General features: G+C 34.6%; 1 protein-coding gene across 1 annotated transcript in view; it reads right to left on the reverse strand.

Moving 5' to 3' along the window:
• Positions 1–14203, reverse strand: part of LOC110382375 (facilitated trehalose transporter Tret1) — a 102097-nt gene that overhangs the window by 21426 nt on the left and 66468 nt on the right. Inside the window, exon 3 of the mRNA XM_049849814.2 lies at positions 12494–12656. Within this exon, the coding sequence (XP_049705771.1) occupies positions 12494–12656 (163 nt within the window). The remainder of the gene's footprint in view (positions 1–12493; positions 12657–14203) is intronic.

Genomic DNA, 14203 nt, shown 5'->3' on the forward strand with positions numbered 1-14203 from the left:
TCAAAGAAAGAAGAGTTGTGCTGAATTGGACTTTAGTGTGTTGAACTTAAGTGCGGTTTTACATTGTGACTGGTCAAGTGCTGCTGCTTCTAAAGACAAGAATTGGCAGTGGTGATCAGAAGAAAATTATTGAAGGAATAGTGATGAATCCAAGTACGATTGGTTTGGTTGATTTGAAAGACGAAGGACGAGGGAAGAAGCAGATATTTAGAAACACAAGCAAAAACTAGCCAGGTATAGTAATCGAGTATCTTTTATAAATGAAGTAACACGTCACAGTAAATTTTCTTCTGTGACTTCAAGTATCAAGATAATTTACAAACACGACTTATTTGTTCAAATCTGACTACCAGCAACATTGTACGAGATAAACAAAATAGATAACTTGAAGCTTCATACATTAATAGAAACTTATTGAGTTGCAAAATTAATTACCGTGCCTATCTACGGGTATCGTTAAAACATAGGCATATAATATTAATTTGTGACACTAATTATCATGAAAAACTACTTAGCATTTACTGAATTTGTGGTTTTGGATGCTCGTGAATATACAACTTCTTATCGACAAATCGAAAGGGCACATCTCTATTTATGTTAGTATCGATATGTCATCTTTAAGGAAACATAAAATTAGTAGCAAATACTTGTGAGAAGAATTACGCAAGACTTATTATGGCAGTTGCTGGATCCAATGTTGGTCCAAGAGTATTTGCCCAATTAATAGTATGTTGAACACTACTATCAACATTTGCTCCAATGTTGGTAGTTCTATCAGTTTTTCCGACAAAAAATTGGTTTAGGAGTTTCTATTTACTAGGTATTGAATTCTGCAGTAGTCAGCATATTTCTTCGCTACAGCTATTCAAAGCTTTAACTGTTGGGAACCTGGTAAAATTTTCTTCTTTTCTATTCATTCTACTGAAGGATTCTCTTCTAGCGGGAGTTCCTTTAAATCAAACAATTGTTAGGAATCCTTGTGTAGGTACGTTGGTGCAAATATTGGCGCCAATACGTCGGCTTTATGTCATAAAATTGTCACCTAACCACATATTTGTGCCGCGCGATTAGCTTGCAATCAGTCATTAGATCCAGCTTGGACGTGTTACAAAACTTCTAATATGGCTGCCTTTTATGGCTATAATGATAGATAGGTGGCATGTATCAAGAAACTTGTAAAGTTGCCTCTTTTGAAATAGGTACCTTTAGTCGTCTTAAAATATCGTTGATGTGACAAGGTTTTTACTGTAACTAATCAGCACACGTCGTTATACTAAGGTATATTCTTCTGACTATTTTTGACAATATTTTGCAAAAAAAATATCAATTTGTACCTTGCTAAAGTTTTACAAAGTTTTTTTTTCTATATGCGGTCCCGAATAGCTGTTTTTGACACATTTTACATTTTTGGGTACCTAGATAATTCTTAGCTTCTATCAAAATATTAGATTAGTCAGTTCAGTTAATTAGGTAGGTCAACTTATGGTTATAATTATAATAATTATAATTTTATGATATATCAAGGAAACTTAATACCAAGTTAGTTGACACTATTCGCACTATAATTTACAACAATGGCAGATTATATTATACGCTGTCTATTTCTGTCAAGAATTCCAAATCCTTGTGAGAATTGAATAGAACCTCATAATAATTTCATTTATCTAAACAATCTTGTTTATCAGACAGTCAGTCTGGTATTATTTGTGCTTAGATAACTTAACCTACCGGACACGCCAATACCTATTGCCGTAACTTCTCTTCTGCCAAATGTACGACAGATAGGTAGGTACGTTAATGCTCATTACAAGCATTAACTTAACATTACCTACCTATGTACGGGTATATAAGTCAAGTTAATGCTTGTGTTTTTCAGTTTTTTCATGTGTATCTATGTATTACTTTTTATTACGTTACTCCTCACGCCGCCAGTAAAATTGAAGACTTTTCATCCGATTTCAAAAATTTGCTTTTCAGCTTTACCATATTAGTATTGGCTGAACCGATTTTGATGCAGTTTTCAGTTCATTATTTCTCAGACTTAGAACAAGGTTTTAGGTATTATTGTTAGCATAATAGATTTGTTTTTATGGCAGTTCCAGTTGGATGATTGCTCTAAGTATTCGTGAGATAGGTTTGCAGATATCCTTATCTGCACTATAAACTATAAGATTATGTTCACAGCTGTAATTGACATTGACACATTTGCACACATTCCTTATTGTTTGTTAAATTCTGTTTTAGGTTCATTTTAGATTCTATTGTTTGTGTTTGAATAAGTTTTAGCAATAAATTGTGTAGCTTGGCTTCTGTGCAAACACTGATAGATTTTGATAAGGTCTATTCATTCCAGTTGTTTCTGAGAAATTCTTATGCATACAAATAGGTATCTACTATAGAAAAATGCAGCTTATTCGTGAGAAGAAGAATAAGTGAAATACATATTTAGTGTGTTATTACCTAACTTCTTGCAATTCAGACTTCTAATTAGAACTTTCTGGATTCTATTTTATTTTACTCAATTCGTTACTCAATCATATAAGCTTGAATAGCTAAGTCAAGTGGAATAAAGCCTTAATGACTTATCTTTTACCAAAATTATCTTACTGTATCAAATCTACGATCAAAGCATTGAGCTACAGTTACAAAACCATTGATTAAACACCACTCAATACGGGTGGTCTAAAGTTCTAAACCAAACATTTTGTCTACCTAACAACTACATAACTACCTACATAGGTACCCAGACCAACCCAGCTCAAAATTTCAAAATCCGTCGTAATACAGCTCCATTTATGGAACTGACTTAGCTACTAGGAGTCAGATTAGCCTTGGGCCCAAAATGTCACTAACAGCCGCACACTCAAAGTATAGTTAAGTAAGTAAGTATAGGTAGCTACTTTAACATGAAACCATGATTAGCATAAAGTAGCCAGCACGATGTTGAAGTTATTAGTAACCTTTAATGCGCGATTAGGAATAGACAGATGTGAGTAAGGAATAGCCTTTATGATATTCAAAAACTAAAAATCGTTTATTTAAACTTGGCTGCAAAACAGCACTTTTTGAACGACAAAATTGACTTTTGTCAGCCCCCAAAACGCACATCGTTCATCGCTTCGCTTGCTATGTGATTTTCCTGAGAAGAAGTGGCGCAACAAAGGATATCAAATAAAATGTGAAATTCTCTTGTTTTAGTTAAATTACCACTAACCGTAGGTACCTATGTCCACGATTATCTTAAAAACGCCTCATCTAACTTCGATTAAAATTGTACAGTTCACCGAAGTTAAAGTTGTATTCAGCATTGCTCGTGTGATTGAAGTAATCAAGAGTGTACATAAAATTAACCTTTAAAAACTTTACGAGGTATCAATACTAATTAAATACAAACATGAAACAGCAGACAATTTTATAGCATTTCAGGAAAACATCCTTATTCTAAAAATAAATTAACTTAATGACGTTATAAACTCAGCGAACTGGTAGGTAATTACCAAACGCTGCAATTAGACTTCGAATTAAACTTGAGAAAGACCAGTAAAATAGACACGTTTGATTAAGAGAATTAGCCTGCGTCTAAGGTAAAACTAAAAATCATTATCGTATCATCAAAGTATTATTATACTTATTTAAACATCAGCGACTCCATAACTGATGAAAAATTGCATTGTTTTTCAGAAGATAAACAGCGGTACGAAATCATCGGTATGAAATCCCAATTTCAGCATGTTTCCTGTTTCCATCCTCCTCTATCTGCCATTATCTCACAAGTATCATTAGATCAATATTAAGAAGTGGAATAACAAGAATGAGGTAAGATTCTTTTAGGTACTGTAGTAAAATACTATAGGCAGCATTAGCTAGAATTAAATAAACAAATTATCATTGCCTCGTAGCCCTAGGTTTGTAGTAAGCCCATATCTTGTATCTTGTCAAACTGATAATGCAAGATAATCAACAAAACGGTGGCTAAATTAAAGCTAAATTATTGAGACCTTGATCTAGAAAATAGGACTTAAATGTATGTGAACGGACTGAGATAAGAAAGGTATGCAGACAATCTCTTGAAATATGAATAACTGTTTTGAAAGCTATTTGACCTAACCACGACACAACCTTATTCATGCTAAAAAACTACATAGTAGTACATCTATACTAATATAACAAAGATGATTTATTTTTGCTTGTTTGTTGGTATCCTATAGGATTCGAAACTACTAAACTGATTTGAAAAATTCTTTCACTATTGTAAAGCTGCACTCTTTCCGAGTAACATTGGCTATATTTTGTCCGGAAACGGGCAGTCGTTTCCACAGGACGCGAGAAAACAGTTACTTGGAATTAATTTGTGATAGAGTGTTAGAAGTCATTAAAAATCTTTACCATATTAGTATTAAGTTTGTTTAAGGCCAATAAAACATACAATTAATTATTGGAAGTACTCTCGGATTTCCCGGCTACTTTAGGTAAATAGATACACAAAGAAATTGGAAAATGTACAGGAAATGCAGTAAAAGTTCTTGCACTTTCGCTCCAAAGTAAATACAATGTAAACATACAAATAACTAGCAATTAAAACGATGTTTACACGATGCAACTAAACACTATAATTATTTCGAAAGTGAACGTGAAAGCTCTAAGCTTTTAACACGTAATTACAAATTAAAGTTTTCTTAATTAAAATAACTAAGCATAATATCTTTGGCAAGCAAATTAATCATAAAACAACCGGTTTAAATAATACTCAGACAACAGGTGAATTGATTAATTCAATTTAATCAATTGATTAATAACGCTGCATAGATTACCAACTAAAATATAAGGACTTGAACTATGAATTAATTTTACGATTACAAATGGCTACTAATTCTGTTCAAGTTATAGTGGCACAGATTTTAAATTCTGTGTTAATATACTAAGTTTTTATACTTGGACTTGGGTGTGAGAAGTCACAGGTATCTCACACTATCATCATCTACCGAGCATTTTCAGAATTATGTTGGGGCTTTCAGTCTAATCTAAATACAAAGATGCCGCTTAGAACAAGTGTTTTACATGGAGCTGCTGCCTATTTGACCTCCACAACCCAATAACTGGGCAACCCAATACCCTAAGACTGGTTGTCAGACTTATTGGCTTCTGACCAGTAACGTCTGCCAAAGATGTTCAAATAACAGCCTCTATCTACCTAACTATCAAACCAATACAGACAAAGTTGCGATTAGAAACTAGTCTCCAATAATTACTAAGAAAGTACAACACATACATTATTTCTCTGAACAACTACGTATGTAAGCTTTCTCCCATTCAAGATACAGACAATAGTAAGTATTTATCGAGCAGTAATGACATGTAGTTAACTAGACTAGAACACAGTTATTAACTAACTAGAAAACAGAGTTTTACACCTGCAACGTATAAATTCAAAACCTGTCTAATAGATACTGTTAACACTTTTTTCAAAATCATGTAACACTTTCACACTTGAGAGTTGGGAACTCATTCTCACAAAATTTAACAGATTTTAATGAAACTTCGAAGTTATATACACCAGTACTACATAATACAGGCTAGATACTTTATTGTATTTAGTGAAACCGCGGTCAACAACTAGGTTTTCATACTGACAAATGGCGAAGGAAAATATATCTGTCCTTTTCTGATCCAGTTATCAATCTGGACTCGTGAAATCAGAAATCGCCAATTCGTCTTGATTAAGCTTAGTGATCAATGCTCATACCTTATCTGTATAAGAAGACCCAGAAGTAAGATGGAAAATAGCCTGATTATAATGATGATGAATATGTGAATGAATGTGAAATGAATATGTGAAAACATGAATTTAAAATATATAGTACCAACCCGCATTGAGCACGCATGGTGATTAACGCTCAATCCTTCACTATGTGAGAGGAGGCTGTAGCCCAGCAGTGGGACGGCAAAAAGGCTGATGATGAAGCAAATATTATCATTTTTTTGAAGCTTTAGAGTTTTAGGTTTTAATTAGAATATTGTTTATTTCATATTTAAATATTTTTAGTTATGTTAGTACGAATATAGTTCGCCAATATATACCTTAACAATATTTGTCTGTAAAGTAACCTAGAAGCTACTTCTCTCTGTAGGTTTATTCGGCGCCTTGGGCTATGGTTTATGCTCGACGTGACAAATCGTTGCGCGATCGCAGCGCCAATTACCGACTACATTGCGGCGGTACAGTTGCAAGCAAAATTATAAGGACAGATTTTTTGAGGAATAAGCGAGGAATTAAAAAGGTAAACAATCTATATACTAATATGATAAAAAGGAAAGCATTTATTGTTTGTTTGTTTGTTCGCTTAAGGCTGCTAAACTTCTTAACCAATTTGAAGCTGATAAAATAACAGCTGTTACTTTATATGTTTTACCTAGCATATTATCTGTTTCATATAGCATTACACGAATGACCATTTATTAATCGACATACAAATTAAAAAGCAACCCACCCAAGCAGGTCCCTATTTACTCTAAATACTGAAAATACTTTCCCTAACCACATGTAGCCATTAACAATTATTACCTTCTCTAAAGCTTACAAACCAAAATAAAACCAAACTCAAGCTTTCCACATAACCTCGCAAAACATTAGAAAAAAGAACTTCCACGAAACAAATAGTGTTGCCAACGAATAAAATTAGACTATTAGTATCAAAACTGTTTCTCACCTGGTAACATTGAACAGACTCGGTGTAAAACGTATCTCTTAAAGCGTCGAATTGCTGAAGTTTATTTATCTAACGCTGCCAATTTATTGCTATTTACTCCAACTAGAGATAGGGAGGTTAATTGAAATCGATTCAGACTTGTGTTACGGAATCGAATAGGAAAGTTCAAATCAATCAGTTGTCGAGACTATCGTTTAAGAGGGCACTCGTAAAGCCATCGTAATAATTGAAATAGCAATTGTCATTAATTAAATAGGGATTTGAATTGATTGTAGAAAGAAAATAGATATCGAAATATCGATAGCATTAAAATCACTGTTACATCACTCTAATGCTCTCAAAATGAAATCGAATTACATGTGTAATTGATTCACTTTACTCGATTTCAATTCGATTCCCTAATCGGTATGTTATCGATTATCTTTGTCACCGATTCCCATCTCTAGTGGCAGTACATATTGTTATCCGTCTGTACATTACTTCAACTTTAAATATTAGGTGCGGACAACGTAATTGTTGAGTAAAATGTGTTCTGGGCTTGTGTTCACAATGATTTAAAACACGAACTGATTTATTGTGAAAACAGTGTTTCGCGAACGTATGGTGCCATGGAGGAAGAAAGATAGCGGAGATGGCATAAGACACCTTCTTGTAGGTTAATTAACGTATGGTAGGCTTGATCAGATACTTGAACTAGTCAAATCAAATCCAATCTGTCTAAGATTGGTCTGCATTAATTGGTAATTTTATTTTGAAAATAATGGGTTCCATAGTAGGCATGCAAGGACGAAGCTAGTAACATTCCTCGTCCCCCGAACACCCTCATTTTGGTATACTACTTTCTTAGGAGATTTTGCGTTATGACATCTCCGCTAGTCATTTTGTTCTCCATGTATGGTACACACAGATTCAACACACACATACATATATACTTAAGTACGCATGTATGTGTGACTCTGTGTGTTCTGTGCATTGAAGGGTGGTTCGCAAATATGGGAGGTTATTGACTCGTAAAAATTATGACGTCATATAGGTCGTATTTTTCTGAAATAAGGGGCAGCTGACTGAGATCGCTTGTACCAAAATATTGACATACAAGCGGAGACCGTATATTACTTATGTAAACTACCTTTTATTAGCAGGAATTGCTTTAAGTGAGACCTTTTAAATGTTTGACTCATTGACATCTAACAATTCTTACGTAGGTATTTACTAATTTAAGGTAAATACCTGGTCTTTATAACCAAAATCACGAATCCGCCTTGAGTAAGCCTGATGATTATAGCTACGTAGGTCAAGAAAGTCCGATGATGATGATAAAACGATAAAAATCAAAACTACATAGGTACATCAGTTATCTTTTCAAACATAACGGCAAGCATCTTAAACGATTACTTAACTCTCAGAACAACCAAATCTCGACCAATTCAACCGATTACTGGGTACAATGACATCTGTCAAGTTGACAGCTCAAATTATGATCAATAACGTTCGCTCGCAAAATGTGGGGAAGTGAGCAAAACGGGTCAAAATTGATGGGAATTTTATTGTTTATTCTGGAACGGATTGAATGGGGATTCCGTTTGTTTATGGGTCACGGGATTCTTCCTGATATTATGTAAGTTAAGGATAATAATGTGGTGAATTTGGGTGATCCATATTAACCTAATCCAGTATTGTTTATTTGGTGCAAGAGTAACTGTGAGTTTTGATACGTATTTTGTATATTTTATAAAGATATAAAGTTAGAAATATGCAAATTGTTAGAATGGCTTTGATATCTAGATACATTAAAATTGGAGAAAGACTTTGGGATAGTTTAATAATAGTTTATTTTATGAGAAAATTAGGTTCAACACACAATCCTTCAAAAATTAACGATTATAATTTTCTAAAAATAATAAGGTCTCTTAATAGTCAATCCTTCTCTGTGTGAGCGGAGGCCTGTGACCAGCATTGGGACAGTAAAAAAGGCTGATGATGATCAATTACACAATGGATATGAATATAAAATATCAAATAGCTGGAATAAATCTTTTCTTTTAAGAAGACCACAGAAAAAAAAGAACTTCAAAGTGCTATTACCCTAAGGTAACATTAGGTATATAAAACTCCCCTTTTTACTTTTAACTCCCCTCTCTACCAAACCTATCTGTCAGAAATTCCTAACCTTATCGCCAGTGGCGCTTACCGCAATGACATTCAGTCACCTAATGAAGCAACATTAGTGCAAACGACTCTTGAATGGACAATGTCATTGCTAGCTTAACTTATGACCACCATAATCGCTTGGGTGAATTTCTGAGGGAATTTTACGTTATAGAGATTACAGTTCGTGGTATGTATTAGCTACAATGGGATAGAAATGACTTGATTTAAGAAGTGGTGTCTGTTTTTGATGCTTTCTCATGTAGAGTAAGTACAGTCGTGGATATTAGTGGTCGAGCCACTTTGATATCTTCGTAATTTTAAATACCTACCTACATTCTTGAGATTTCACTAACTTCAACTGATCTGTCAATGTTTGACCTATTACTCGTCTAAGTTATGTGCACTGGTACGTGGAACAACCATTACTGTCTGCGACTGTAAATTATTTAGTTAAATACTCTTAATTGATTAATTTTAGCAATCGTGATTGAAAGTCGGGTAGAAGAACATTATAATGCCTTTCTAATCTTTGATTAGTAAACCGAACCAACCGAACTTAATTATTAAATTGCCGGTAGCTTAGTAATTAATTATTGAAACTTTTTAATTGATCTATTGATTAATCTTCATAGAATTTAGTATACATAATTTAATAATCGGAATACTTTGAATTAATTTGTTTAAAGTTGCTTACAAAGTAACTAGACTTACTGTTTAATCTTTATTTACACCATAAAGAAAACTCGCTTCATAGACGCTAAAACCTTCCTTATATTTACCCATACATTCTTAGTTTCTAAAAGCTTGCAAACGATCATTAGTAAAGGTTTAGCCGTTTCCGAGTTTGGCCGGCGTAAACAGTCGGACATACGTTTTAGAAATAATTGTTTAAGTGTTTTGCAAATAGGGAAATGTATGGTTGTTTGTTTGTAAGACAAGTAAGTTTATTTTGTACTGTAATAATGTATGTTTATGGAGCTTTTGTTTCGACTACTTTGTAGCAAGCTCGTTTCAAAATTAATTATGTAATAGGTAGGTAGTATTATTTTTTATACACCAAAAACTTACCTAATTATTTAAAACAATAGGCTATTTTCTTCGGAATGATACAAAACCTTCTAATTTTCAATCATCTGCCCAGCCTTTTCTTAACTATATTGTGGTCGGCTTCTAGTCTAAATTGATGCAGCTGAGTACCTCCTCAACCCAGCTACTTGACAACTTCAACTTTTCTCAATGCGATTAGCTATTGTTTAAAAACCCTTTAGAACAGGACTAACAAAAAAATCCAATTTCTAACACTCCGTATATTGATCAACTCAATCGATTTGTGTACATTCGTAAACAAAATCGAATTAGTACTGAGTACAAGCGCGTACAAAAAGTCTAAAACCAAACAATGGTAATAACCGTAGTGTGATTGAAAAAACACTTTTGATAGCTATTCGTGACTGTACCGAGAATTGAACATTACACGGAGTAAGCAAAGATGAGTGGAGATGCCATAATGCAGGTAGGTCAGGCGCCTTCTTTTAGGTCAAATACATACGGTACGCATGACAAAAAGGATAAGTTGCGAGTGAACTACCTTGGCGTTTGGATTCCTTAAGACATTTATCAACGATTTTTGGTACTATAATATATATAACAATGACCGCGTTTAAAGAAGGCGTACAAGGGCGAAGACAGTAACGTTCCTCGTTCCCCGAACACCCGCATTTTGGCGCGCTACTTTCTTAAGAGATTTTCCGTTATGGCACCTCCGCTAGTCATTTTGTTCTCCATGGAACATTATTGAACGTTTTAATGGGATTTGTGCGCCTTTTTTTGAAAATTGTTACATTCGAAGCTCTTTGTAAGGATGACGAATCTATCTGGGTACTCTAAGTAAAAAATCTGTGACTTGATGCAACTAAGCTCGATTTTTTTATTAATGATGGTTTTTACTAATAATATTCTGAGGAATTCTCAATTAATATACGTGCGTAAAATCTTTTTTGGCGATCACCCAAACCGGAGGAAACGCCCATGCACTATTTTATTAATTGCCAAAATACATACTCAGAGTAAAATATTGTATCTTTATTGTAATTAGGATTTTTTCACATGAATTACATTGGAAATCGCCCACAAAAACGCCCCCTTGCCACTGCCTAATGTTTTGGTTGAAATGATTATTTTGTTTATTAAATTGACTTGCTAAACGGCATAAAAAATCGCCAAGTTACCATAGAAAATACAAGTAAATCCTTAGCCAGAAGCTAGTTATCCACAAGCCCTCGGATAATATAAACAATGAAAGCCACAGGCTTTAATACTAGCTCTATGCAAGCAACAGATTGCAACGCTACTGCACAGCCGTTGTGCTATTAGTAAATAGAAATAGTAATGTTTTTATGTGGGGAAAATACAAGTAGGTACTGTATGTATTTATTTTATATTCGTTGTGTTTGCGAATTTGAAGCATAAGCTATATTTCTAACAGGTTTTATCAAATGTATTCCGTAGTTTTTTCGTGAAAGAGGAATAATACTCCATACTCTTTATACATACCTACTTAAAACTTTCGGGTTTGTAATATTAATAGGACTAGTCCTATAAATCCCTACTAATATTATAAATGCGAAAGTAACTCTGTCTGTCTGTCTGTCTGTCTTTCTGTCTGTCTGTCTGTCTGTCTTTTCTTCACGGATAAACTACTGAACCGATTTGTGTGAAATTTGGTACAGACATAGTTTGAAACTTGAGAAAGGACATAGGATAGTTTTTATTACAAAAAAAAATAAAATTATTCCGGACATATAGCGCCATCTATTGGTCAAATCAAAAATCTGCTGGTAGTCACTATTCCACGCGAACGAAGTTGCGGGCAAAAGCTAGTATTACATATATAGAAGGAAGTTGTGACGTCCGATAGCTTAAAGACTTTTGACATAACTTTTATCAGACATTTCTTTATTTAAGATTGAAGTCACATCACCAGTTTTGCCGTGCATTTATAACATTAAGGATTATTCAAGCTAAATAGATACCTATTTATATTTAGAAGATTACCTAAATAGCTAAATAAAAACATGATGACGTCAGTAGACGAAATAAAAACAATGACCTTTTCTATTCTCATTAGCCTTAATTAATTCCTAAAACTGTCTCAAGATATGCTTATTTTGTGCTTCTCTGACGCACACCGTCAAAAATGCATCTTAACAATACTAAAATGTTCATGGAAACTCTGATATCCTTATAAAAGCAGATATTTACCTAGTTTTGTATTGTTTACGATCAGTGCTTTATTTTGCTAAATTAGACATTTCAACTGCTCTATGAAGAGTCATGTAACTCCAGTTAAGAAATACCTAGTTCATTCTTGAATTTTCAGTAACAGCCTATTTTTAACCAACTTCCCAAAAAGGAGGAGGTTATCAATTCGGATGTTTTTTTTTATTGAGTTGAGACGTATATAAGGACATAAAAGACCTACGAAGGAATAGTAAGAGTCTGACACTCCCTCACGCTGGTACAGAAGGAGTCATTTCCCATAAAAAGACGTATATAAGGATAGATCACAGTGGTATAAGCTAACATAGGTATCATTTTGTACCCCTGACTAGCAAGGTGTGTAAAAAACCACTTACCTAATAAACTAAGGCTAGCGATCCAGCTGGCCTGCTGATCACTGACAGTGAACCCCCCCTCGTGGAGACTGGAGTCCTGCATCGACGCTATGGCGGGTGACATGTATCCCTTGCTGAGACCGGCTGCGAACGGCCCCAGGGAGACCGCGAGAGCTGCCAGGATCTGTGGAAGAGAGATTGGTATATAATTTTAACACGCTTATATTAGCTTCTAAATCTTAGAATCTAAATTTGACCCGCTTCCCGGTCTTCGATTAGGATGAAATTTTGCACACGCTCTGAGTTCTGATGACAATACATGGCTAGCGTGTTGGTTTTATTTTTGGTGTTGCCTTTATGATGAAAAGGGTATTTATTACCTAAAGGTCCAAGATATTTTAGGGTTTCCAATCATTAAATGCTGCAAACCGCGACAGTGCGCTAAGGTGGCGAACCTCATAGGAGGTCTTTGTCCAGCAGTGGACGTCTTCGACTATCATCGATGATCTAGCTAAACTGTTCGATGTGTGGTAGTTACTTACTGCTGCTCCAAGATAATGATGCAAGGCACTTCTTTTGATTAAGTAAGTACATAGTTTTGAATCATACCATGTTCGATAAGTGTGAGGGCTAGATTCCACTGGTGTGCGGTAGGCACTGTGTGGCATTGTGATGCATATAAATGTTTATTTCAGCCTATTTGCTAAGCAATAAATTTGTGTGTGCGAAATCGTTGCGATCGCAACCTATGCAGTTATTTTTCTCACGATAAGCAGAGGTCAATTATCATGCAGATCCTGCATCCAAGGACCTTTAAATCCTATAGTCACAACCATTACCTCATATCTATCGATATGCTTGACCCAAAGACGTTACCTCTAGTAATGATGATCGTAAGTTGTAAACTACTAGTCGTAAACTATAAACAGCTTAACGCTTATAAACGAACGACGCCATTCGTCCTAGCTATAAGCGTTTTAAGATTATGAAGGTACATTTTGAATTCTAGCAGTTGATCGCAACTACCGACCGCACAAGCCGCGACTGCATCAAAACAATTGATATCTAAGGCTACCGCATCGATGCAAAACAGTTACTTGTAAAATACTTTTGTGCCAATATTGCAGCTACGACTGATTTCATCTGGTCGCGGCACATGCAGTGGGCAGCTAACTTTCAAATCGTACCTTAAGAGTTCTAAGATCATAAACGAGACATGTTTATTCGTCTTTTTGACCTACTTCACATGTATTATGCATAGTCAGTCAAACTGTTATTTATTTACTATGGCCTAAAGGTCACAAATGCAACTGTTGCATTGCAATCAAAATCTTGAGTTCTATTCTCGACCCAAAACATATACTCGTCGGCGCGAGTCCACTGTTAGAATTTCTTCGCGTACAAAGGTTGCAGTTTTGCAGGCATTTCAGAAATGTTCGCAAGCAATTTGTTACTGTTTGCTAGAACGAGTAGACCAAAAGAAACATTTGTGTGCGACACTACAGCACAATTTTAAACCGCACCGAAATGTTTAGAAGATAAGTAGAACGCACTCCAGATACGTTTACTATCGAAACTAAACAAACTATGCATTTCCTGCCACCAAAAATAAAAGCTATCACTACAAATGATACAGCAATTACCGAACTTAATACCACATCAAAAAACTAAACCACTCACTAATCCAAAAGTATAATTAATTTAAATTAGATCACAAACAATTTCTTTAAT

The sequence above is a fragment of the Helicoverpa armigera genome, chromosome 24 (assembly GCF_030705265.1).
Source record: "Helicoverpa armigera isolate CAAS_96S chromosome 24, ASM3070526v1, whole genome shotgun sequence".
NCBI lineage: Eukaryota > Metazoa > Arthropoda > Insecta > Lepidoptera > Noctuidae > Helicoverpa > Helicoverpa armigera.